General features: G+C 37.1%; 1 protein-coding gene and 2 long non-coding RNA genes across 5 annotated transcripts in view; 2 read left to right on the top strand and 1 right to left on the bottom strand.

The window, feature by feature from the left end:
* LOC144380965 (uncharacterized) overlaps positions 1 to 11,772 on the top strand; it is a 36,059-nt gene extending 24,287 nt beyond the window's left edge. The window contains exon 5 of the long non-coding RNA XR_013445332.1: positions 11,105 to 11,772. This is a non-coding gene — a long non-coding RNA (uncharacterized LOC144380965). The remainder of the gene's footprint in view (positions 1 to 11,104) is intronic.
* A 691-nt stretch (positions 11,773 to 12,463) lies between these two features.
* Positions 12,464 to 26,268, bottom strand: ARRDC3 (arrestin domain containing 3). Of its 3 annotated transcripts, none has more exons than XR_004910376.2 (8): positions 25,683 to 26,268; positions 21,674 to 21,755; positions 19,808 to 19,955; positions 18,696 to 18,798; positions 18,109 to 18,365; positions 17,629 to 17,791; positions 17,205 to 17,397; positions 12,464 to 15,192 (listed from the first exon to the last, which is right to left on the bottom strand). XR_004910376.2 is itself a non-coding variant. In XM_036070785.2 (8 exons), the coding sequence occupies exons 1-8, from the start codon at positions 25,960 to 25,962 to the stop codon at positions 15,136 to 15,138; spliced, it is 1,245 nt and encodes a 414-aa protein (XP_035926678.1). In that variant the 5' UTR covers positions 25,963 to 26,252; the 3' UTR covers positions 12,464 to 15,135. The 3 variants fall into 3 exon arrangements, 2 of the variants coding, with proteins under 2 accessions (XP_035926678.1, XP_035926679.1); XM_036070785.2 differs by having other exon boundaries at positions 17,205 to 17,359; positions 25,683 to 26,252; XM_036070786.2 differs by lacking the exons at positions 19,808 to 19,955; positions 25,683 to 26,268 and having other exon boundaries at positions 17,205 to 17,359.
* Positions 26,266 to 27,900, top strand: part of LOC118521943 (uncharacterized) — a 45,085-nt gene continuing 43,450 nt past the window's right edge. Inside the window, exon 1 of the long non-coding RNA XR_013445709.1 lies at positions 26,266 to 26,423. This is a non-coding gene — a long non-coding RNA (uncharacterized LOC118521943). The remainder of the gene's footprint in view (positions 26,424 to 27,900) is intronic.

The following is a 27,900-nucleotide window of genomic DNA, read 5'->3' as shown; positions in this document are numbered from 1 at the left end:
TTGTGTGACGGGCCAAAGCAAAATACACGTGTGCCATTGCTCCACTTCACAAATCACCCTGCATGGGCTTATGAAGAAGAAGGTTAAGGCAGACAGACATACAATCTTTCCCCTAATGTAGGAATATATACTCCAGGTTCTACCTGGTCAGAGCTTTTCGATTTCTATGATGTTATTTTGTTAGCTAGTGCTTCAATGTACTGAAGAATCGTACCTTAGAGAACTAAACAAGTTAATAGATTTTCCTTAAATTGGAGCAATTTTCTTCTCCTTTATTGAATCAAGAAAGCTAACTGTCAAAGAAGCATAGAATGGTGGAGATAATACCCTGAGGTAACAGAACTCTATTATGTTGTATTCCGTTAGAACTGAGCCAAAGGTATTTTGGAAAGAAATTTCACTGTGTAATAAGAGGGGATATTTGCCTGAACTTTGTACTGTGTTTTTCTCCAGGTTTTTCTATTGGGTACCTTAGTAGCGTTGCCCCAAATGGAAATATCCCAGGTTCACTTTTTACTCTTGAGAGAATCTAGTGTTAACACTAAGTTGGAGATTATCTTTAAAGTAAACAACAGTAAGGCGAGCAGAGAAATATTCAGCTTCCCTTCAAAGGAACATTTTGACTTGCCTATCATCTTCCTCCCTCCATTTATGTAAGCCAGAGTCAGTGGTGTCTTTCCCATAAATAAGCAGGCAGGTGACTTCACAGCTGCTTTTGAGTAAGAGCCAGATCTTTTTAGAAGTTTTATTCTCTTCTGACTCCAACCAACCAAGGCTCAACTACTCTATGAATTAATGTTTGTTGTCCTAAGTTTAAGAAACCAGATATATTCCTTATTTACTAGTCACATCCTGAAGTGTTTTGGATCTATATCTTAGCATTAGGAGTATATATTAAAATTGTTCAGTGCTATAGGTGAAAATACACATCGTGCTAGAATTGGGAAGATTCTTTTTTTTTTTTTTAAGATTTTATTTACCCAATATGACAGAGAGAGACACAGCGAGAGAGGGAACATAAGCAGGGCGGGTGGAAAAGGGAGGAGCAGGCCTCCCGCCGAGCAGAGAGCCCAATGTGGGGCTCGATGTGGGACTCAACGTGGGGCTCGATCCCAGGACCCCGGGATCATGACCTGAGCCGAAGGCAGAGGCTTAACGACTGAGCCACCCAGGCGCCCCTAGAATTGGGAAGATTCTAATTACCTTAAGCAAGAAAGAGACTTTTACCTAAATAACCAAACCAATCCCAAATTGCATCAAGGCACACTTCATTTTATTGCACTGTGCTTTATTGCACATTGTGGATACTTTGTTTTTTTTTTTTACAGATTGAAGGCTGGTGGCAATCTTGTGTCAAGCAAGTCTTTCTGGGCCATTTTCCTAACAGCATTTGCTCACTTTGTGTCCCTGTGTCACATTTTGGTAATTCTCCCCATATTTCAAACTTTTTCATTATTATTATATTTGTTATGGTGATCTCTGATCAGTGACTTTTGATGTTGCTATTAAAATTGTTTTGAGACAGCATGAACCACACCCCTGTAAGACCATGAGTTTAAGTGATAAATATGTGTGTTCTGATTGCTTCACTGATGGGCCATTCCCCATCTCTCTCCCTCTCTCCTTGGGCCTCCCTATTCCCTGAGACACAACAATATTGAAAGGAGGCCAATTAGTAACCCTACAATGGCCTCTTAGTGTTCAAGGAAGAGTCACATGTCTCTCACTTTAAATCAAAAGCTAGAAATAAATAAGCTTAGTGAGGAAGGCACGTCAAAAGCTGAGATAGGCCAAAAGATTGGCCTCTCGTGCTAAACAGTTATCCAAGTTACGAATGCAATGAAAAGGTTCTGGAGGGAAATTAAAAGTGCCATTCCAGTGAACATGTGAATGATAAGAAAGTAAAATAGCCTATTGTTAATATGGAGAAAATTTTAGTGGTTAAATATAAGACCAAATTAGCCACGACATTCCTTTAAGTCAAAACCTAATCCTATAATTCTATGAAGGCTGAGAGAGGTAAGGAAACTGCAGAAGAAAAGTTTGAAGCTAGCAGAGTTTGGTGCATGAGGTTTAGGGAAAGAAGCCATCTCCATAACAATAAAAGTGCAAGGTGTAGCAGCAAGTGCTGATGGAGAAGTGGCAGCAAGTTATCTAGAAGGTTTAGCTAAGATACTTAATGAACGTGGCTACACTAAACAACAGATTTTCATTGTAGATGAAACAGCTTTATACTGGAAGAAGAGGCCTTCTAGGACTTTCATAGATGGAGAGGAGAAGTCAATGCCTTGCCTCAAAGCTTCACAGGATAGGCTGACTCTCTTATTAGGGGCTAATACAGCTGGTGACTTTAAGTTGACACCAATGCTCATTTACCATTTACCATTCTGAAAATCCCAGGGACCCAAAGAGTTATGCTAAATCTATTCTGCCTGTGCTCTATAAATGGAACTACAAAGCCTGGAAGAAATATATTTTGTAAGACTATAGCTGCCATAGATAGTGATTCCTCTGATGGATCTGGACAGTCAGTTGAAAACCTTCTGGAAAGAATTCATCATTTTAGATGCCATTAAGAACATCTGTGATTCATGAAAAGAGGTAAAAGTATCAACATGAATAGGAGTTTGGAAGAAGTTACTCCATCCCTCATAGATGACATTGAGGGGTTTAAACTCCAGTGGAGGAAGGAACTGCAGATGTGGTGGAAAGAGCAAGAGAACTAGAATTAGAAATGGAGCCTGAAGATGTGACTGAATTGCTGCAACCTCATGATAGAAGTTGAACAGATGAAGAGTTGCTTCTTATGGATGAGCAAAGAAAGTAGTTTCTTGAGATACAGTCTGCTCCTGGTGAAGATGCTGTGAAGACTGTTGAAATGACAATAAGAGTTTTAGAATATTATGTGACTTAGTTTATAAGATAGCAGCAGGGTTTGAGAGGATTGATTTCAATTTTGATAGTTCTACCATAGATAAAATGCTATCAGACAGCCTCACATGCTACAGAGAAATCATTCGTGAAAGGAAGAGTCAATTGATGTGCCAAACTTCATTGTTGTCTTATTTTAAGAAATTACCACAACTAAGGGTGCCTGGCTGCTCAGTTGGTAGAGCATGTGACTCTTGATCTTGGGGTTGCGAGTTTGAGCCCCACTTTGGACACAGAGTTTACATTAAAAGAAAAAAAAAAAAAAGAAATTACAACAACCACCCCAATCCTCAGCAACCACCACCCTGATCAGCAGCCATCAGCCCCCCACCAGCCAAAAGATTACAACTTGCTGAAAGCTCACGTGATGGTTAACATTTTCTGGCGATAAAGTATTGTTTCATTAAGATATACATGTTGTTGGGGTGCCTGGGTGGCTCAGTCAATTGCATGTCTGACTCTTGACTTTGGCTCGGGTTGTAATCTCAGGTTCGTGAGATCTAGCCCCCTTGTCAGTCTCTGTGCTGGACATGGAGCCTTTTAAGATTCTCTCTCTCTCCCTCTGCCCCTCACCTCCACCCCCGCTGCTCAGGCTTTCTCTCTCTAAAATAATTAAGTCTTTAAAAAAAAAAAAAAGGTACACACATTGTTTTTTTAGACACAATGCACACTTAATAGATTACAGTATAGTGTAAACATAACTTTTATATGCACTATATGCACTTTTATATGCACTATATACCACAACATTTATTTGACTAGCTTTATTGCAATATTCACCTTATTGAAATGGTCTGTAACTGGACTTGCAAGATCTCCAAGGTATGCCTATAGCTTGATTATGTGGCATTCTGAAAGCAAGGTCTCACCTGAATTTCATCCCTGTTGAATAAGAGATGGGCTGGTTGACTATTTGGCTAGAAGAAATTGCAGAAGTCGTGGGAAAGTCTCATTTTTCTTGATTAAGAATGAAGAAACTGAGGTCGAGAGGGTTCAGTAGTAGTTACACTGGGACCAGCTAGCTAGAGGAAGACTGGGATCAAGGATTCTTGATTCCTGACACAGTGTGCTTTCTAAAATATCATGGTTATTGGATGATATCATGGCTAGCTTTAAAAGAACATGATGAAAAAAAATTTAAAAAATAGAAGAACATGGTGAGCTTTTACTGTTTTCAAATAAAGTAGTGGCCTACATAGTACCATATACTATTTTCTAGAGTGAAATTCAATTGTGTAAGTTTTAGGCTGTAGTATTGGTTTAAGTATAAGGAAATTATAAATTTTACAACAATATAAAATCTTGAAGTCCAGAGCCTGAAACAAGGCTATGGTATTTTAATTCAATTATGTCTGCTACTCTGAATAGAAAGCTATTGCTGGCAGAGGAGTTTCATTTTTTTTTTTAAAGGTTTTTACTTTTTTATAAGTAATTTCTACACCCAATGTGGGGCTTGAACTCACAACCCTGAGGTCAAGAGTCGCATGACCCACCTACTGACCAGCCGGGTGCCCAAGGAGTCTCGTAGATTACGAAGCAGGAAATGAGCAACAGAATACACATTCTTCTCAAGTGCACATGGGACATTCTCCAGGATAGACTGCATACTGGGTCACAAATCAGGTCTCATCTGGTACCAAAAGATTGGGATCATTCCCTGCATATTTTCAGACCACAATGCTTTGAAACTGGAACTCAATCACAAGAGGAAATTTGGAAAGAACTCAAATACATTGAGGCTAAAGAGCATCCTACTAAAGAATGAATGGGTCAACCAGGAAATTAAAGAAGATTTTTAAAAATTCATGGAAATAAATGAAAATGAAAACTGTTCAAAACCTTTGGGATGCAGCAAAGGCAGTCCTAAGAGGGAAGTATATAGCAATACAAGCCTTTCTCAAGAAACAAGAAGGGTCTCAAATACACAACCTAACCTTACACATAAAGGACCTGGAGAAAGAACAGCAAATAAAGCCTAAACCCAGCAGGAGAGGAAAAATAATAAAGATTAGAGCAGAAATCAATGAAATAGAAACCAAAAGAACAGTAGAACAGATTGATGAAACTAGGAGCTTGTTCTTTGAAAGAATAGATTGATAAACCCCTGGCCAGACTTAGCAAAAAGAAAAGAGAAAGGACCCAAATAAATAAAATCATGGGGGCGCCTGGGTGGCTCAGTCGGTTAAGTGTCTGTCTTCGGCTCAGGTCATGATCCCAGGGTCCTGGGATCAAGCCCCACATCGGGCTCCCTGCTCTGCGGGAAGCCTGCTTCTCCCTCTCCCACTCCCCCTGCTTGTGTTCTCTCTCTCGCTGTCTCTCTCTCTCTATCAAATAAATAAATGGAATCTTTAAAAAAAAAAAAAAATTAAAAAAATAAATAAAATCATGAATGAAAGAGAAGAGATCACAACCAACACTGAAGAAATACAATTATAAGAACATATTATGAGCAACTATATGCCAATAAATTAGGCGATCTGGAAGAAATGGATACATTCCTAGAGATGTATAAACTACCAAAACTGAAATAGGAAGAAATAGAAAACCTGAACAGACCCATAACCAGGAAGGGAATTGAAGCAGTAATCAAATATCTCCCAGCAAACAAGGGCCCAGGGCCAGATGGCTTCCCAGGAGAATTCTACCAAACATTTAAAGAAGAATTAATATCTATTCTTCTGAAGCTGTTTCAAAAAATAGAAATGGAAAGAAAACTTCCAAACTCTTTCTATGAGGCCAGCATTACCTTGATCCCAAAACCAGACAAAGACCCCACCAAAAAGGAGAATCACAGACCAATATCCCTGATGAACATGGATGTAAAAAAAATTCTCACCAAGATACTAGTCAATAAGATCCAACAGTACATTAAAAGGATCATTTACCATGACCAAGTGGAACTTATTCCTGGTCTGCAAGGGTGGTTCAACATCTGCAAATCAATCAATGTGATACACTACATTAATAAAAGAAAGGACAAGAACCATATGATCCTCTCAATTGATGCTGAAAAAGCATTTGACAAAGTAAGCATCCTTTCTTGATTAAAATTCTTCACAGTGTAGGGATAGAGGATACATACCTCAATATCATAAAAGCCATCTATGAAAAGCCCACAGTGAATATCATTCTCAATGGGGAAAAACTGAGAGCTTTTCCCCTAAGGTCAGGAACATGACAGGGATGTCCACTATCACCACTGTTGTTCAGCATAGTACTAGAAGTCCTAGCCTCAGCAATCAGACAACAAAAAGAAATAAAAGGCATCTGAATCAGCAAGAGGTCAAACTCACTCTTTGCAGATGACATGATACTTTATGTGGAAAACCCAAGACTCCACCCCAAAATTGCTAGAACTCATACAGGAATTCAGCAACGTAGCAGGATATAAAATCAATGCACAGAAATCAGTTGCATTTCTATACGCTAACAATGAGACAAAAGAAAGAGAAATTAAGGAGTTGATCCCATTTACAATTGCACCAAAAACCATAAGATACCTAGGAATAAACCTAACCAAAGAGGCAAAGGATCTGTCCTCAGAAAACTGTAGAACACTCATGAATGAAATTGAGGAAGACACAAAGAAATGGAAAAACGTTCCATGCTCATGGATTGAAAGAACAAATACTGTTAAAATGTCTATGCTACCTAGAGCAATCCACATATTCAGTGCAATCCCTATCAAAATACCATCAACTTTTTTCACAGAGCTGGAACAAATAATCCTAATATTTGTATGGAACCAGAAAAGACCCTGAATAGCCAGGGGAATGTTGAAAAAGAAAAGCAAAACCAGTGGCATCACAATTCCGGACTTCAAGCTGGATTACAAAGCTGTAATCATCAAGACAGTATGGTACTGGCACAAAAACAGACACACAGATCAATGGAACAGAAAACCCAGAAATGGACCCACAACTCTATGGTCAACTAATCTTCGACAAAGCAGGAAAGAATATCCAATGGAAAAAAGACAGTCTCTTCAACGAATGGTGTTGGGAAAATTGGACAGCCACATGCAGAGGAATGAAACTGGACCATTTCCTTACACCATACACAAAAATAGACTCAGAATGGATGAAAGACCTAAATGTAAGACAGGAATCCATCAAAATCCTAGAGGAGAACACAGGCAGCAACCTCTGTGACCTTGGCCACAGCAACTCCTTGCTAGACACGTCTCCAAAGGCAAGGGAAACAAAGGCAAAAATGAACTATTGGGACTTCATCAAGATAAAAGGCTTTTGCACAGAAAAACAAAACAAAACAAAAAACAGTCAACAAAACCAAAAGAGAACTGACAGAATGGGAGAAGATATTGGCAAATGTTATCAGATAAAGGGCTAGTATCCAAAATCTATAAGAATTTATCAAACTCAACACCCCAAAACCAAATAATCCAGTCAAGAAATGGACAGAAGACATGAACAGACATTCCTCCAAAAAAGGCATCCAAATGGCCAACAGACACATGAAAAAGTCCTCAACATCACTCGGCATCAGGAAAATCCAAATCAAAACCACAATGAGATACCACCTCACACCAGTCAGAAATGGCTAAAATTAACAACTTAGGAAACAACAGATGTTGATGAGGATTCAGAGAAAGGGGAACTCTTACACTGTTGGTGGGAATGCAAGCTGGGTGCAGCCACTCTGGAAAACAGTATGGAGGTTAACTCAAAAATTTGAAAATAGAGCTACCCTATGACCCAGCAATTGCACTGCTAGGTATTTATCCGAAGGATATAAAAATAGTGATTCGAAGGGGCACTTGCACTCAATGTTCATAGCAGCAATGTCCACAACAGCTAAAATATGGAAAGAGCCAAGATGTCCATTGACAGATGAATGGATAAAGAAGATGTGGTATATATATACAATGGAATACTACTCAGCCATCAAAAAATGAAATCTTGCCATTTGCAGTGATGTGGATGGAACTAGAGGGTATTATGCTAAGCAAAATAGGTCAATCAGAGAAAGACAATTATCATGTGATCTCGCTGATATGTGGAATTTAAGAAACAAAACAGGATCATAGGGGAGGAGAGGAAAAAATAAAATGAGATGAAATCAGGGAGACAAACTATAAGAGACTCTTAATCACAGGCAACAAACTGAAGGTTGCTGGAGGGGAGGGAGGTGGGGGGATGGGGTAACTGGGTGATGGACATTAAGGAGGGCATGTGATGTAATGAGCACTGGGTATTATATAAGACTGATGAATCACTGACCTCTACCTCTGAAACTAATAATACATTATATGTTAATTAATTCAATTTAGATTTTAAAAAAGGAAGCAGGAAATGGAACATCAGAAAAGTCAGATGACTTGTTCAAGTTCATTCAGCCACTTAGTGTCTGTGGACCAGAACTTAGGTTTCTTATTTCCCAGATGAGTGCTCACCTCCCACAGTATCTCATCAGGAAAAAAGAGGGTGGTGGGGAGGGAATGTTTCCTCTGATCTATAGTGATTTTACAGTTCAGGACTAAATCTGCTCTATAAAGTGAGGAATAGCTAACCGTATTTCCTCTAAATAGGTAGCTTTTCTTTATAGGCACTACGTTGTTACCCTGTTTAGTTTTTTGGAGGAAAGGAAGTTGTTATGGGTTGAATTGTGTCTCCTAAAAAGATAGGTTGAAACTCTAATCCCCAATATCTCAGAATATGACTTTATTTGGAACAGGGTCATTGCAGATGTAATTAGTTAATATAAAGTCACCCTGGAGTAGGGTGGGCCCTTAATCCAGCATGACTATGTCTGTAGAAGATGAGGAGAGACTCAGAGGAAAAATCCATAGGAAGAGATGGATAATACTGGGAGAAGATGGCCATTAGATAAACAAAGGAGAGATTCCAGTGATGCACAAGTCAAGCACTGCTGAAGGTTGCCAGCTGCCACCAGAAGCAAGAAGAGGCAAGGAAAGGTCGGCTTCAACAGACTTCAGAAGGAACATGCCATGATTTTGTACTTCTAGCCCCCAGAACTGTGAGAGAATAAATCTCCGTTGTTTTAAGTCTCCTGGTTTGAAGTATTTTGTTGAGGCCGCCAGTAGGAAACTGATACCAAGGGCAATGTAATGAGGGAATTTATTGGGCTTTTCCTGATCAGTCTGCTGAAGGCACTCAAAGAAACTCACCAGCCCGAGGCATTTGTCCACTGCTTCCCTTACACAGCATGCACTCCTATGGCTCTTTCTTCACAAGGGTTTCCTAAAGTTGACTCTGCAAATAGAAGGAGGAAAAGTAAGGGGAGAGAGTATTTTCTCCTCTGCTTTTGTAATTTGGGAATTAACAGTTTTGGAAGAGAATGTGTGTGTGATTTTGTTGTTTGGGTTCCGGGTATGCTTTTATAGGCTGCCAGCATCCTTGTTTACGTGATGCGTATGCTGTCTCTTAGTTTCCTGTTATTTTCCTGTTGTCCTAAACATCTTGAGTACTACATTTTGGGATTCAGATCTGTCAAGAGGTGTAGATTATAAAAGTGTGTCTTACATTTGAAGGTAGAAATGTTGATTTCCTTAAAAAAAGCAAAGCAGAAACTGGCTGCTTATTCTAGCAATTTTTTTTTTGCATTTCTATCATTATTTAAACTATTAATTCATTAGAGAAAAATTATCTAATAAGTACAAATTCCTATATTCAGTAAGGATCAGATAGCTTCTCCTTTTGGCAAAAATTCATGTCATCTAAAGTGCAATAATTTGCTTTCATCCATTGTATTGACACTGTCAGACTTATGTTAGGACAATATGTTTATATAGTCTTTCACATCCTTCTGTTCACTGATAAGACTGTTTTGTATAACTAGTAAATAGATCTCTAAATTATACAAAGATGTTTTAACTCACTATTTTAACTTTATTAATGTTCCCAGAGACCTATCAGTGCCAGAGGTAATAATCCTTTTGTTTAGATTGGAAATTGATGTTGAGAACTTATGTAAGTCTTCAATTTAGAAGTAGCAAAAATCCATTTCCAGTTAGAATTAACTATAATGTATCAGAAGTTCCTAATGTCATAAACACTTGTTTTCTTTAATCACATTAGGCTATATACTCTTTTATGCACATATAAATATTGATATACATATAAATACTAGACCTATTCTAAAGCAACTTTTTTTTTTCTTTTTGGCTCTATAATATCGTGACTTCATTTACCTAAGTTGGTGTCTGTAAAGCTGGTTTGAAAAAATATATGTTTTTACTTATATGTTTAACTTCATGCTGTTCAACAAAGACAGTGATACTGGTTCTATTTCCAGTTGGGCTTGTGCGTTTGGATTTTTAAACTACTGGTTGTCTTGAACTTGACATATTCATGTGTTGGATTTCCATATTCATGTATTTCCCACATTTTCCTAAATTTTTTTCTAAAAAAATTGCAGACTATATTCCTCAAAAGTCAAATTAATTTTCTTATATCAATAAATTTTTCTCACATGAATTGAAAAATGCATCTCCTATTGATTTTGAAATCAAGAAATAAAAGGCAAAATATTTCATCATTCAGTCATGCATGTTTTGAGAAATGCTGATTATTGTTATAGGAATTCTGAAGGTATAATATTTATTATTATAGTAGTTACAAAGTTGTATATCAAAAATATCAAGCCATAAACAGGCTTTGGGATTTAAAGTGGCATGATTGGGGCACCTGGGGGGCTTAGTTGGTTAAGCGGCTACCTTTGGCTCAGGTCATGATCCCAGGGTCTTGGGATCCAGTCCTGTCTAGGGCTCCCAGTGGAGGGCCTGCTTCTCCGTCTCCCTCTGCCCCTCCCCCCTGCTCCTGTGCGCGCACACACGCACTCTCTCAAATGAATAATAAAATCTTAAAAAAAATAAAATGGCATGATTACTTTTCACTTATTAAGTACCCCAAATCCTCAGCTCAGTTAGTTTGGGACTCATGAAGACAAAGTTGCCTGTTGTGTCTTCATCTCTTAATTTTCTTTGGTGTGCTACAGAGCTTCTTAAATTTTACTGTACTTATACATTACCTGGGAATCATGTAAACAGGTATTGGGTCAGCATTCTGGGATAGACCTTGATATTCTGCTTTTCTAATGCACTTCTTAAGTGATGCCATTGTTGCTGGTTTGGACAACACTTGAAATAGCAAGAATATATAGTAACATTTTTTCTCCCTTTTTCTGGAAATAGATTTCTATTGGGAAACCCATTCTGTGTGGCATGAGACGTGACCTAGATATTGGCCAATCAGAATCTCCCCTAACAAGTCATTTGGAGAGTCAAGATGGCTTTTCTTCCAGGAGCTGTAGAAGTTGGGGTTATCTTTCCTGGCCCATCTAATATCAAAGGATAAGGCTAATTTGAAAAAGGGTAAGTGAACAGAGATGAGAGACAGAGTGTGTCCTCAGAGCATTATTTGGATTTCTGGATCTGAATGTACTTAATATAATTCATCCTTGGAATTACTGGTTAATACAGTTTTTTACTTAAGCTAGTCTGAGTTTCTCCCTCTGTTACATTTAATCCTGAAAAATATACTAAGCTTGGCCATTCATTAAGTCCTAACTGGTGATAAAGATTTTGGTAAGTATAGAGTCGTATATAACTTGAAACGTACTGATCTAGAAGTATTCTAATACAAATTTAGAAGCAATGTGGTTCATTCCCAATGTTATACTTGACTTAGGAGAATTATTTACCTAAAGATGTGTAATAATCTGCCTTCCTGATGAAGGGGACTTTGGATACCTATTTTTCCACTTTGTAGATGAAGACATCAAAATTCACACATCTTGTTTAAGACTACATCTGAAGTTACAGAACCCAAAACCTGTGTCTCCCCTTCTCATGCTGTAATTCTTTCCCGAGTCATTTATTCCTTATTGTATAAAGACATTGTGTAGATTGCTCTTATTTCCATAAAATTGATTATATTGTCTAAACATTTCTTTGTTAACACACTTTATATGTGTATACACATTTCAGAATATGGGAGAATCATATAGTGAAAGGCACATGTACAACTTGATAGCTGATCTATAAATATATAAACACTGAAATATTTGTTATTTTCTAAATGTGATCCAAAAGTACTTCTGTTACAAATCACTGTCAAATCCATACATTGAGAAAAAGTACTGTTGTTTAAAAATTCAGAAAAAAACATTTTTGTAAGATTAGTTAATTTAACTTTTAAATTTATGTGCTCTTGAAGTACTAGAAACTTGGACATATCACAGCAAGAGGGAACTGGTGCCTGAAAGTGAAACTATTTTACCTGGTTAAGTTTGGTTCATATAGAGGACTGGAATTTATATAATGAACTTACAGGTTTTATTAAAAAAAGCATCCATAATTTGATGAATTATTAAGCCAAACACTGATAAATTAGTATTAAAAATTCCTTTAAGGCTTCAGTAATTCTCTTTGGTGGCTTGAACCAATTCTTATCCAGATTGGCTTAAAATAGAGTTTAATTGTAGTCCTAATAGTGTTTGCATGTATGATGAGTTACTGACATGATCAAGATTCAAATAACTCTCCAAACAATTTTACAAAAAAGAAAAAAACAAAACACTTTATTTTCCACAAGGAAGAGCAATAGGAAAAATTAAATCATTTCCCACATATTGTTTTCTTAAAACAGAGCCTACAAGGACATATTCAGCACCAAATAAAACAGGAAAAAAAAGAGAAATTACAAACAGCCATAGAATATAATCTATAAAGCAAACATTTAATATTGCACTTTGTTTTGCTAATGTTTTGGATTTTACTTTTCCTCATTGCAAAATCAGGAATCTATCTTGAATACTGGAATACAACTGTGAACCTCACATCTTATGTCAGGAATTGACCAATATTTAGAAAAGAGTAAAGTAATGCCTCTAAATAAGAAAGTAAAGAAATACTTTAATGGGGTAAATAAAACTTTATTTGATAAAGTTTTATATACTTAAAATTTAATCACATTTTATTTTGTGACCCAGTGCCAATTATCAGAATATTGGTCATTCTTGCTTCATGTGTTATTTATAAGAGTATATGGTGATAAGTATTCCAATGCTATGCATATCAACAATTGTTCCCTAGTCAGACATAAGAGAGAAAAGGGATTTTCAGACAATCCCCCCCAAACAAAAATAAAACCACCAAATGCCCTTTATGCCAAATATTCCATCAGCTTCTTTTGAGGGGGACATTCACAAAATGATTTAACAACAATAAAAAAATATTTCACCCCCATTTCCTTATTATCTAGTATTAGTTTGCTACGGGAGCCCAAACCCTTTACTGAATCACTTAAAACGCGATTCGTTTTTACGCTGGGCTTTCTTCACCCTGTCAGCATTTTTCAAACATGAATTGTCTTCCATGTTTTCTTAAAGGCCACTTATGGAAAAGCCTATTTGTTTTGTATGAAGCTTTAAGACAGTATTTAACCAGGTCAAGCACCAAGCCAGAGTTACTATTTTCAGCCACTTTATTAACTGTGGGGTTAAATGGCAGGATAGATGTAACACCCATTTCACACGTATGTTGCAACATCACAGATGCTGATTTTCATTAAAAACATCAGAGCTGAATTCCTTCTAAAATAAGACCATCAGTACACTTGGTACCTTGGAAAATGGTTTTTAAGTAAGTGTCATCATGAATGCTGGTATATTTGTTATGAGCCAACTGTAAATTATCTTTAATATAAACTATAATTTACTGATGTGGTTGCTCTTCTTATCTATATATACTCAAAGTGAGTGGTTTCTCATGTTTAGCAAAATGTTCTTTAGGTAATGGAAAAAATACTTTCACTAGAAAAACCACAAAAATAGAAAACAGTTCTCATTCCAGCACACGTTCTAGTATTTATAATTTTGAAGTTATACACTTTTAGAATAAACTTGGGTTTTCAAGCTCTGAGAAGCTTGAGCAGGATAGGAAATGTATAAATTAAGCTCTCTAATCGTAACCTGTATATATATATATTCCTGCTCATTAAAACACTCTGCACCAGCAAAAATGATTTCCAACATATGTGTTTTGGAGGTAATTAAGTAACTCTGTTATAAAAATAAATGCACTTTCTCCTTCTCTCCAGTGACTGGAAAATTTCCATACTCTTAAAATAATAAAAACAATAATTTTTAAGAGCAACAAGCCCTTAACTCTTTGCTGGTGCCTGCCATACTGCCTATCTTTACTCCATTCTTAGCTCTGCTAGTTTCTTCTTTTATGATAAGAAGGGAATGTGGGTGGGGTATCACTTTTGTGTATGTCCCTTTTCCAAATTTCCCTCTCCAAAAAGCCAACCAACCAAACAAACAAAATAACAGTGCAACAAAACACAAATAGCATTCCAACAGTTTGGCAAGTGATGCGTTCACCTGAGATTAAGTGATTTTAGGCAGTCAGTAACAAAATGCTGCTTTGCTGTAATAGTAGAAAGGCAACAAATTCTTAAAAGAAACCAAGAAGGTATACAATCTTGACAAAGTCTCTTATTAGCTTCCTCCTCTTATCTCTTTTCCCACATATCTGTTGCGTATCTACTACAGTAGGCTGCAAAACATACAGCAAGAAGGATTGGCTTGAAGGCATTTGATGTTTGTAAATAAATCCACAATAGGATCCAAGCTGAAGAGGTGATACATGGTCAGCCTAGTAGGACATTTCTGAGCATGTGCATACGCAGGTAAAGTCCAGGCTATATTAAATTAAAAAAAAAAAGTCAGTGCGTTTTTTTCATGTTAAAGTTTTTTCAAAGCTTTCTTTTGTTCCTTGTTGTGCTGACCACAAACAAGTTTTTAAAGAGTATCAAGAGTCTGGCATAAATGAAAAAAAAAAAAAAAAAGCTGTAGTGACATCGGAACTGCACAATGTAAGCATTGAGCATGTGCAAATTTTCAAATAAAAAGAAGGAAATCATCCCTCTTTACAACGTGGTGTCTTGACACGTATGACCATAGGCTAAGAAGACTGCTCTTAGTATGTGCCTGTTTTAAAGGAGAAAAGCTTAGATCTTCAAGCATGTTGGAGCAGTCCCAGAATGTTGCTGTAGGCTTCTAAAGCATGATCACTGGCTGTTTCATGTATTTGCCATTTTTCTGGGCAAAAGCAATTCCACTTCCTCTGAAAACGTGTCTCCAAGATACTTCTCTGTCCTCAGCTGGGAAGAGATACAGTTCAGAACCCACATCAACTTGATTTAACCAAGTGTTCCTTCAACGAGAGGGGCAGGATGGTCTATCATCTGCTGACTGATCAGGATTTGGATCAATCTAAAAAAAAAAAGTGAAAAAAAATTACAAAGTGATTTGATAAAGTCTAGTAAAAATGCAGCAATGACTAACATTGTTAAGTATTACTGAGGAATTGAATCAGAAAGAACATACACAGCATGTAGGGGAAGGGAGAAAAGAATACTAGTATTACTAGATAAATAAAATTTATAAAGGTATGCCCAAATAGTTTTCTTTCCCAAAAGCTAATGGTAAAATTTTACCAGGGAATGGTGTTTTACTCAGCATTTAGTAGTACTTAAGATTCAAATACACAGTGGAGAACATTTTCATAGTAATGATCTCCTTTTGTAAAGTAAAGTATCCCTTTCATCCTTTTACAAAAAAGTCAACTCATCTCTTTTCTAGGCTTTGGGAAGAATGCAGTTGTGTAAACAATGTTCTTGGAGCTTATCTGAAGTAATGACCTGTGAATGTAAAACACCAGAGACGGCCTAGGAAAACTGTATCAAGAAATAGCAATGCTGAACCCAAAATGCTCTAGAGTCTGCCCACCTTCTCTATGACTAGAGAGACTTTCATATGCACATACATTTAAGCAAAATGAATATATTTCAGTTGCTTCTCAGGTACAGAGAGAATGGGCACAGGAAGGCAACTAGTTGGCTTTAATACATTTCTTTTACTGAAACATCTTTTGGACAAGACCCATTTTTATTTGCATTTAAATGTAGCAAAATCCAAAGTGACTCACAAAACTTTAGGTAAAACATGTTTTTGAAGGAAAAAAAGCAAGTAACTTTTAATGACTTAAGAGAAAAACACTTTAATACAATCTGGAACTTCCCCCCTTCTATGTAACTATTAACTGAATCACATTCTGAATCAATTTAGGATTTTAAAAGTTTTTAATTCTCTTTAGTTCACTTTAAGGTAGTAGAATTTTGCCACAAATTGCTTAAAAGTGGATACTGAGATTGCCATTCTTTTAAAATGCCTGTTGTACAGCCAGAAAGTCTCAGATCAAATCAGAAATTACTGACTTAAGATAGCAACATTGGCATAAAAATGTAGTAATGAAATCTGTACTAAGTGGGAGAACATTTTTAGCATGTAAGGGAAAATTTTGTGAAATGGAATTGTGGGATAGAAAAATTATGGCTAATGAAGAATTTGCAAGAACAAATTCTAAATATCCTATAATCAATGAATAAAGTGGATCTTCTATTAACCACATCTGGAGGAAAATGGACTCTTCTAGTCATGATATTAAGGGGGGAAAGCAGCAATTTCTTGCAGAGTGAAGCAATCCCACTCAGGTCTTATTTGGGAATTAATATTTCATTGTTAAATAGCTAAACTGTGATAACCAAAAGGATAAGGTCGATTCTAATGTATTTACAAAATTACTTGGCATTATATTATGGGTATCAAGGCCAATTTTAAAGCCCTGCACAACATATATTAAGATGTATTCTGAAGATTCGACTTAACAATCACCTTCCCAGGGAAGCCTTCCTGATTTCCAAGGCCTAATGAACTGCTCTTCAAATGAACTGTGTGCATTCCTATCCCATTGTTACGGAATATTTTGCTTCTAAATTTGTTCTCATCAGTCTGTGAGCTTCTCCCAAGAGTCATGTTTTACTCACGTAAATGCTTAGTGGTCATCAATATGAGATGAATAAAAATAAACGGTGTAGAAATGTTTGTCTAACATATTTTTTGCAAATATGTTATTTTCCCCTATGACTGGGAATGTAAAAATGTGCAAGAATTGGAAAAGGATGATAAGATAAATTCTAGCTACTTAATTAGTTCATGACTGCAAAATGCCACTCCTATTGATGCTTTAAAATATTAATTATTCCCTATTTCCCCAATAATATAAGAATCCTACTTATTAAATTTAATGTTTAATCCTGTTGCTCTAAGTTATGTTTCTCTATTAAATATGATGTTAATCAAAACCTAAATGTATTTTTTAAGAAGTCTGTAATGCTATTTCCCAGGAGAGTCAGCCCATTTCAGACTTGAGGAGCTGTGCTTACTTCTGAATAAAGAGGTGGAGGCAAGAACCGAAACTCCTGGATATATGCAAACAGTGGTCCTTGAAGCGCTCTCTCAAAGTCATCACAAGCACTCACTGGTGCAAGATTGTTCCGCCTTTGTTCCTCTGTTACCACTTCTGCATAGCTGGGTGGTGCTGAAGGAAAAAGATACACGCAATTCGAACAGCATGTTCTTATGCATGTCAAAATACACAGAATAGTAGATATTAAAAAGGAATGTCAAGGTAAAAATAATAACTGTTTTGTGATTAAAACTAGGGGGATACAGGTTTTAAATCTGACATTAGGGACATATCTACTTCCTACAGACAAAAGTTTATCTAGTCATAAAATATTATTAGCAAAATTATGTTCTTGAAAATAGTAATAAGAAATTAGGCTTAAACATGCATTATCAAATTACCTTCAGGTCTTTCACGTAGGGATAAACCAAGCCAGTTCATATTCATGCTACACTGACTGCTTACACTTGAGGTTCTGCTACCAAACGGGTGTAGAGGAATGGTACCAATGACAAGGGGCAAATTAAGAAATAAATCCATAGCTCCAGGAATATCCACATATACCTAAACATTAAAAGGAGATGGTAGGTTTAGAATTACAAGCATTATTTCTTTTTTTAAAAACTAGTAACCCAATTTTAATGTTATCTTAGGCCTTCATTTACTTATATATACATAGAACATACAAGAAAAATTCCTCCACTACGTGTAATACTGTATGGCACATTTACATGTGACATAAAATTAGTAATTGTAACTCACAGATTTACATATACTTCTATATATCAGATATAGAATATAAAAACCAAATCCTGGAATAAGAAAAAATGATATCCTCATGACTTTAATACTAAACAACAAACCCTTAAATCTATACCTACCATTAGTGAATATTCCACACGAATTATGCTACAGTCGAGGATAGAGGGAGAAACTGGTGGAATTTTCAGCAACTTTCCATTCCACGTATCTGTCTTTCCAGATGATAAGGATTCCCCACGCAAGTTAGCCACAAGCTGTTTTACTTCCTTCATTTTCCCTTTGGCATAGAAGGCCTGTGTTTGGTAAATGGCTGCCTTTGGCACTACCATTCGGGAAGAGCAGTTCTCAATCTCAGCAAATATCTGAATTGATTCACCTAGAGGGAAAAAAATATGAATCTACTGTTAAACAAAAACAACCAAAACTCCAGAAATGTAGATTGTTAAGCCAATGTCTGAAAGTTCAATGGACTACATGGATGAAAACAGTCCCAAAAGTGGCAAGTAACTTAGAATTATAAAAATGAACTATTCATTTCTAGTAGCTATTTAAAAATGGACACTACATTCCCATTTATGAAAGAAAACTGGGTTATTTTACCAAAGAATACTGTGTTATGTTTGCATTTAGTAAAAATACTATACATTTATACACAAAAGCTAAGTGAAGAAAGATCGTTTTCATTGGGAATCCATCTCATACATACCTGGGGTATAGCCCTTCCTTTCAATTTTGGCACTTAAGGATATTGGGCCTGAGGTACAGAACCAGCAACAGAGAGTCTTTTCTTTTGTGCCTGCTTGGGGTGACTGTAAGAAATTAAAAATTTAGAGAAAAAGGTCAATGCACAAATTAGGACAGTGTAACAGAATGTTTTAAAATAAAACCGTAAATTCTTGGAGAATTAAAATTACAAGCAGTGTAGCTTTTTTCCAACTGTATTCAAATATACTTTTTTAAAAAACTAACCAGTGGCTTCTGAATTATACAATTATTTTTGTCTTTATATAAATCTCCATCCAATTAAAAAAAGGGGTACAGGGCTTAACATCATATGCCATAAACATAGTTTTAGCTCACATTATTTACATATACAGCAATTAAAAACAACCTATCAAACAAACAAAAAAACCCTTTCCACATTCCACTTCAACTGCCTTTGAAAAAAAAAAAGGCAGCATGGAAAGCAACTTGGTTATAATCCCAAATGTTAACATCTTTCTTTGAGAATGTAAAAATCATTATGTGAAAAAAGGAAAACTCTCATTTTTAAGATTCTTATTTGCTTAAAGATGTTATCACTTGTTTAAACCAAATAAAGTTTTTAAAGTCAAATTTGAATCTCATGAAAAAATGCAATTAAAAAGGATTTCTTTTAAAATATAATTCTTTTTTTTCATAAAAGTGACAATCTCCCCATCATTTGACAACTATCCCTATATTGGAATATGCAATGCAGTTCAAATTTTAGATTATGATATTTTCATAGTAAGTGATATTGTCTTATAATAATTGATACTACCGTTCCTCCTCTGCTAAAATTATCCAGGGAATAGATCTATTTTTTGTTATTCTTTTAACTTCCGAGTGAGAGTTATTTCATACCATATGCTGTTTTTACTTTTAAAATTTTCTTAGTTATTACAACGTCAGAAAATATGAGCATTTTCTTCACTAATTTGTGTGCTCTTGACTGTATTTTTAAAAATAAATTAATATTTATGGAATTTAAAATTATACAGATTGCATAGTTTAGGTGATTATTCTTTAGTATTTATATGCCAAAAACAAAGAATGAAGAATTCAGTCAATTCTTACCAGTAATGAAGGAGTGTTGATATCTATATGCTCAAAGACTGTAAATTCCTTCTTTAATTTTACTGGTAGAAGCCAAGGCCTGTGCAATTCGGCTTTCACCCAATAGCGCACACTGCCATGTCGGCCTTCGAATGAGGTAGCAAGTGGTCTGTGCAGAATATAAAGTTCAATATATTAATTTTATATCTCTTTTTAATAATTATACAGTAGGTCAGCATAGAAGTGTTACTATATTGCACTGTTTATGTATCAATGAGGTATCAAACAGAATTTTTTTAATTTCCAAAGGGATAAGTCATTGGGGAAAAAAAAACCTGTTTTCCAAAAAACAATAGCTAACACTAAAGTATTAAAGAAATTTTGCTTTAAAAAGCCAGAAGAATACAATTCCTTTAAACTAAGAAGAGGCTACTTTTAAAGCTGGTGGCAAAATTATGAAAGTTTGGAAATCAATTCTTGAAAGATTGAAAATTTAAAAACAAAGTTAAGAATGGTTTTAGTATTTCTACTGAGAAATTCTACAGACTGGCTAGGAATTTTCTCTCTTTTTATAGTAACTAAGAAGGTCTAGAAAATGCCTAGAACAGCTGTTATTAATTTCAAAAATTTCACCTTTTGTAAAGTCTACTGAAAATCTAAAAAGCTGCTTTTCCATTTCCTAGTTTTCTCATGTTCTCTTTTTGGCCATGTTTTCTAACTTTATAGGCTTAATAAGAGAAAGAAACATTTCTATTAATCTGTATCAAAAGAATCAGAACTGGTTTTCAACTCTCCCAGATTTTATTAATTGTGGAAGGTTTTATTTCAATTAAGTTTAGTCTCTTTTTCATAATTTCATTAGAAAAATGCCCAGTGTCCAGTTATTTACTAACTTAGATTAACATGAGAAGTAGTGGTTTTTACAGAATTTTTTTTTGCATTTTGGACTTCTACATTAACGTGTATAGCACAGAAAAGTAAAATGCAGTATTTATGTTAGTCTTCCAAAGTCTATTTTAAATGACTTTGGTTTATAGATAAATTATTCAGACCCAATATTAGCATTATATTCACAGACTTACAGTATTTCTCTTAAAAGTAGATTAGGGCGTTACATTTAGAATGATGTTAGGTAATATGGTAAATAGAATACTCTGAAAAATACCATTTATGAGTTCTATCTGCATATAACAACTCAAGTACTAGAATTAACAAAGATTATTAAGAAAATTTGGGGGGGTATAATCTCTTCTGATGATCTATTTTTACATTAAGAATAAACCACTTTCCTTTTTCCATACTTTATCCCATGCCTCATATTCAGTTATCTGATGGGTGTTTCCTTTTAAGTCCAGGTCATAGTATCACTCTTGTGACTTTTTCAATAGCTCTTCGCACAGAAGCTACTGAATTCGTATCAAAAGAACATCACTTTTAAAGTTAGGATATTCCTAATTATGTTTATCTTTTTACCTTACTGCTGTTGATTAGCATTAGCAGAAAAGATAAAACACTGGATTTTTATAAATTACTGAATAAGAGACTTGTAAGTTCTATGCTTCTGCTAATTTCAACTGACAATAAAATAGAAAGTGCTTACATTCAGACTAGCACCTTCCAATTCACTCAGGGTACAGGAAATACTGTTTAAGTTTTTAAAGACCTCATAGATTTGGAGACAGAGTACTAAGAATTGAGCTTTGCTTTCTATAATTTTGCCAGGCTACATTAAAAAGCAGCTTCTTTTTTTAGTGTATTGTTTTCCTCTAGCAACATTCAGTGATGAAAAGGGTTTTTTTTTTAAACTAAAAATATTTAAATTTAGAATAATTTTAACTTTAAAAGAATGGAGGTTTATGAAAAATGCCTGTTACTCATAATACTTACGTCTGTGGAAGCTCGAAGCTGAATGCATATTCATGCCTTCCTGAATGAATAGTGTTGAAGCCTTCTTCTGAATTATCATCATCTAAGACAAACAGAAAAAGAAAACAAAAGACTTGATATTAAACCTTTGCACACTCTTCCTGGTGCCAATACTTAAAGGTATTCCTATAATAATTAAGGCCACAGCTTTGGAGTCTGAGAGATCTTAATTCTAACTTTTGTCACTTCCTCTGGGTGAACTACAAATCCCAACTCTTCTGTTGCGTCATCTGTAAGATGGGGATAATCAATACTTACACCCTTAAAGGCAGTTTTTTAATGGTAAATGACCCAAACTGTAAAGCATCTGTATCTAATACAGTATATGTTCAACAAGAGTCAGAGCTCAAATCTCTCACTTAAGGGTTATCTTTGTCTCCAATGGTTTACTTAAATATTTATCCTAAGACTATATATAAAATAAAAATTGTGCAAACCTTTAAGGTCTGTCAGTTTTGATGCAGATGACATGAATGTTACAATTCTAAAACCATTAGAAAACTTCATCAAATGTTGAAGTTAAAAAGAAAAAAGGAACACTGATTTTAATGTCAGTTTCAGAGCTAAAAATAAAAATTCTTTATTGAACCTAAAATGATCACACTAAGTCTGTCCTAGCAACAGCTAGAAATTTGCATATATAAAAAATATATCTTAAGATTTAAAAGGTGCCTGCTTACCGGGAAACAACACTGTTGCACATCCTTGAAAAATGAACACTAAGTTGTTTCTAACTGCTTTCATTTTATAACCCATTTTCTTTAGGCCAAATATTTTTAAAATTTCTCCAAAATATATATATTTAACGAAAATGTGGGAGGGGATTCTGGATTCTTTTTTTAGCCTTCTGAGTAGATAGTATAATTAGATAAATGTCTTAGTGATGTAGTTTTTCAGCGTAGAAGCCAACATTAACCATGAGAGTAGATGAAATTGGTATTATCATTTAACTTTTCCTCACCAAAGTACTGAAGCTACAGAACGTGATGCTTCCCTTACATCAAAAGAAAAGGGGGAAAAAGCGTCTATACGCGGATACTTTTATTCAGAAATCACAGTGATTCTCTTTAATCTCAATACTATTTTCCTCGCCCCTTCTGCAAATCCTCTGAACGAATTTCAGCACCGAAAACTGACTGGTGAGTTGGGGGCCATTTAAATTCGCTCCCCTCGAAGGCGCCCAAAGTTTGCCTCCCTCTCCTTTTCTTCCCTTCTCGCTCCCTTTTTGTGCCAGCTCAGCAGTCTCATTGAGGCGAGCGGCGGCGGCCGCGCCGTGGTAAACAAGTGCCGGGCTGTCAATCAAGAACTAGACCGGAGCAGGAGAGGACCGGCCTAAACCGGCGCGAGCAGATCCCAGCCGGCCCGCCCGCGCGCCGCCGCCGCCGCCGCCGCCGCCCGCGCGCTCCGCTATACATACGGCATACGTCGCGCGGCGCTCGCGCTCGCGCTCGCGCAACCTAGCCTGCTGGACTGGGGGCGGGGCGACGGCACCGCGGCGCTTCCGCTATACACGCCCCAGCCGGTGACCGGTTCGATCTGGCTCGGGCCACCCTGACACCTTTACAGTGCGGTGAGGGAAAATGGGGCGGGGGGTGCGGGGGGCAGGGCTGCACGGTCTCTGGGAAACAATGGGGAGGGGTCAGAGGATACTCGCCGAGGCTCCCACCCAGCTTTCGAGGTTCACTTTTCCTTCCCCTCCTGGACAGCCTTTACGTGTAGTCTGTCCCCTCAGGTCAATCAAGGTAGCCGGTCTGGTGACTGCATAGGTCGGGGAACACGCTTTGTTTCAGCTAAAAGGAAATGAGCGTTTACAGAAACCACCTGACATCTTCCAGCCGGAAAACAGGAAAATGGGGTCCTGCTAACCCTGCCTACCCAAGTACCTTCTGCACAGGTTTGTCAGCTAAAGTTACGCCCAGGGGCCGTTCGGCACCTGTAAGGCCAGCAGGAGCTTCTCCCCATCTACTCTGCTGAAACCCGAGATCCCTTCTTTCCGGGGCCCCAAAAGCAGGCCGAGGTGAGGGGCGACAACATTCTGTGACACGAGTCACGGCGCCCCCAGAAACTCCGGGAGGGACGCGAGTAGGGGCGGGGGCAGCCGCTCTGGAGGGACCTTTACCGGCGCACGCCGGTTCCAAGCCTCGCCCCAACCGGCGCGAGCCCACTCTCCCCACCCGCCCGCGCCCAATCCAATCAGAGCCTGGCATCGCCTTAGCAACAGGCTAACAAACGCGGCTCCGCCTATCCCCGGGCGCCCGGGGCGGGGTCTCAGTTACCAGGCTAGTTTGAGAGGTCCCACTTTTAAGTCATTGAAACTATTCCAGCTAAGAGCTCGTCCACGCTCTGCAGGGGTTGAGGGGCATCTCGTGGGGTACGGGGTACATAGTTTTTCTTTCCCATGAAATCATGGAGCAACTAATGAAATTGTGTTTGTCACCGTAAGTCGTTATTCTACTTTTATCCCATTGCAAGCCTGAACTCCCTCAAAACCTTTGTTTCTTATCCGTTTTATAAAAAAAACTGCAATGTCCAGAAGGGTTCAAACACAAACTCCTATGTGTTTGCTTTTCAACAAATACCAAGGCTGTCATTCGGCATTTGCATTTCTTACCAGTGTTACTGCTTGGAAAGATTAAAAATTATTTCAGGATGCAGATTACCTATGTGGAATTGTGAAAAGCCAACTAAAGAACTGATTTCATCTTAATATTTTTAAAAAAAGGAATTACATGCCGTAACTCCTAGCATCCTTCATTTCGACACTTGTCTTAGTTCAATTAGTACTTCCTCAGGGATGTGTATTTTTTAATATAAAAAAAGGTTAAAGATGTGCTGTACTAACTGAAAAATCGTCAACATTTGAACTAAATACTGCATTAAAAAGGGGAAGCATAAAATTACATAACCAGTTTTAACATTATATTCTTCTTGGGCTAGGAATTAAGTCATCGCCACCACCTGACGCGTGTAACCAATCTGCTGAGAGCAGAACAAGCGCCCCTCCTCACCACCCCCCAGAACTGGTCCGAAACAGGATTGAACCGCTTCTAACAAAGGGTGGAAACTTGGAAAAACAAGCTTAGAGTCTCCTATATTTCCACAATGTAACCATTTAAACAATAGATTGGAAATCTCAGGACCCCTTCTCCTCTTGACAACCCTTTATCTCCCTTTTCTAACCAAAAATCAAATCCAATGTGCCGAATACTTTTCAATTCCATTTGACTGGCACGGGTTTCATTGAATGCACGTTCCAAAGTTAGGCATCATACTCGGAAAAGAAGATGACTGACCCGAAATGGTTTCTAAAACTGATTTGAAACCTATCATAATGATAGATACTGTCCTTTAGGAGAGAGAATGCTTGATGTAAATTTATAAAGGATCTGGAGAGAATAGGGAAAAAACACGTGGGGTGTCGATACCATATGTCAAAATAAGCCACAGAAATCCTTTATCAAAGAACAATGATGAATTCCTTAAAGTATTTTGCGTGTCAATATTAAAAATGAAAACCACCTATTAACCCACTTAAAAATGTTATTCCATTTCTTCACTGAAGCTTAGTTTTAAGATCTAGGGTTGCAAAGTGCAAGGAAAAAATCGAATATTGCACTGCAGATTTTGGCAATTCATTTGAAAACTTATTAGTAAAATAACTGAATGGGATTTAAGTAGAATTTACAAGTAAGGTAGAAAGGTATTGCAAGTGCGTATGGCACAGACCAAGCCGGGTATAGAGGTAGTTGAATAAGTGCAGTTTGCAGTCACTTTGCAGATGCCTGCATGCATTACGGCTTAACACACGATGAATGTCAAGGAGAACCCAAATCTTCCAACTTTTCTAATCTTTATCTAACTGCTATGTGTTATGCCAGGAGTAGAATTACATTAATTCAGACAAATTGAAAAGGTACTTTCCCAAAGAAAAACAGGTCTAATGACTTCTGAATAATATATAAAAACTTACCTCTTTCGTGTCCAATTAAGATGTCTTTATGGTTGAAATATTCTACTTCTTCAGTGTAATTCTGTGTATAGGCAGTATTGGAGCCGGCGTTTCTTGATTCGGTCCAGCGTACTTTCGCATGTCCTCTTGCATGAATTTTAAGAGATTTTACTCTGATTTCCCCAGTAACTTCTAAATTCACCCTTCCTGAGACTGTATCCCCACTAGAATACACAGGGACATTGCTGTCATTAAGACAGTCAAAGCTTATTGTCAAACTCTTCACCTTTCCCAGCACCATGTTTATAACAAAATCTATAAAAATATAATGTAAGACAAAAAAGTCAAGATCACATATAAAATGTGATCTTCACCTAACACTGATCGATGTCTTTGCCGTGCAAAAAGCTTGCAGGCAAGATCAGTGATTCTTTACAAATAGTTCATTGAGATTTCTTAAAAAGTCAGGGCAGCAGAGAGGCTGCTCCTCCACAATCCTGCTAGTCTCAGTGGTCTCCTTACAAAGACGGGCGGCTGGAGGCTGCCAGCTCACTTTAAGAGCAGCTTTGTGAAAAACAACCCCAGTGCGCATGCGCACGCCGCGGCTGCTGTCCGCCCTCTCTGCGCGTCCCCTCTCGCGCCCGGCTCGCTCCCTCGCTCGCTCGCTCGCTCGCGGGTACAGTAGGTGTACAGCTAAGGGAAGAAGACAGTGAGGCTGTCGGGAGGCTGAACCTGACTTCTCTTCATTGTGGGCTCCTATTGGTAGGCAGGCTACCGTAAACCCTCGACGTGCTATCTGGTGCCCCTTACCGAGCACACTCTAATAGATAATGAAAGAGTGGGGTGGGAAGGTGTTTGCAAAGCCAAGTAGGGATAAACTGCTGAGTGACCGGCCGAAGCGTGCGTTACCGGCACTGCAGGGTTTTGCCCACTGCTTGGATGGAAGGTGGAATAAGTGATGTGTGAAGAGAGATGGGGGAAGGGGTGAAAGAAACCGGTTGAGCAAGCGACTGGTTGCTGAGCATAATCTACCGAATTTCAAAAGAAAACGTAATAAAAACCAGACAAGAAATAATGTTCATAGACAAGAGCATTCTTGACTTGGATTTTTAAAAAGAGCAGTGCGTTGTAGGCAGTGTGGAGATGAACTCAGGCGAGGCCAAAGGAACCTTACAAGAGAATACTATAAGGAGCAAGAAAGAGAAGCAACTATATAGGTTTGGTTTGGTTTTGTTTTGTTTTTTAAATCAGTAGGCTTTGCTTTCTCAACTGTTTTTTTCTTCCATCTCTTAATTAGATAGAAACAAAAAGCAACCAAGTTGTTTGCATGATGACACCAGGGGGAAAAAGGCCTGACCACTTCCTAGAAGGAAGAAAAGAGACTTTTTAAAGACACCACCTACAGCTAGATGTGCAGTGTATGACATGATTACAACTCCTGTGTCCAGAGGATTAAAAATAGAGTTCGGCCTAAAAAAGTACCACCTTAAAAGAAGCAGCATGACACAGTGTTTTAGTTGACATCATGTTCACAACATAATAGAAAAATCTTTGTTAGAAATTAGTGAAGCCTGTAAGATGTTTTGTTTTTTTTTTTAAAAGCATGATTTGGTATATAATAGAGCTATGTTTTGTAAAGTTCTAATAATTTTTACAAAGCCAATAGCCTGAGACTGTTCAACATAGTAATTCTCGTAATACATCTTAAAGACAAGTACATTTATCTCTTTATTGTGAACATTTGGTAACAAATGGCAAAAAAATCTAGATTTTTGCAATCAGCAGAACTGTTTCTAAGAGGGAAGTGTAGAAGGAAAAATATGAATCTGGAACTATATATTCATAAACAAATACACTTTGGAAGATTTTTTGACTGTACTCATTGGTCTTGCTGTTTTCTTGCTTTTGGGGGAAGAAACAATTTTATTTAGTTGGATTTTAGTTGACAAGGCAATTATCTTGGACTCAGCATTATATATAAATATTCGAACTATTTGGAGAGTTAATGGGCAGGCCATTTATCTCTAACAGAGTTTAGACGGTTATGTTTAAAACTATGAGTTTATGTATTTGAGTGGGAAAAATAGTCTTTTTTTTTTTCTCCTCTTGGTTGACACCTGGTGGAAATTCTTGTTGTTCAAGTGCTTGGGATCTTGTACTAGCTTTGGTAACAGATACTGCTTGGGTTTTTTCGCCACCTAGTGGTAAAATGGTGAATTTGCTAAAATGTCCTCTTCTC

Source organism: Halichoerus grypus, chromosome 2, assembly GCF_964656455.1.
Source record: "Halichoerus grypus chromosome 2, mHalGry1.hap1.1, whole genome shotgun sequence".
In the NCBI taxonomy this organism is placed as follows: domain Eukaryota; kingdom Metazoa; phylum Chordata; class Mammalia; order Carnivora; family Phocidae; genus Halichoerus; species Halichoerus grypus.
The sequence above is the reverse complement of the archived record's forward strand: the minus strand, read 5'-3'. Positions and strand labels throughout refer to the sequence as shown.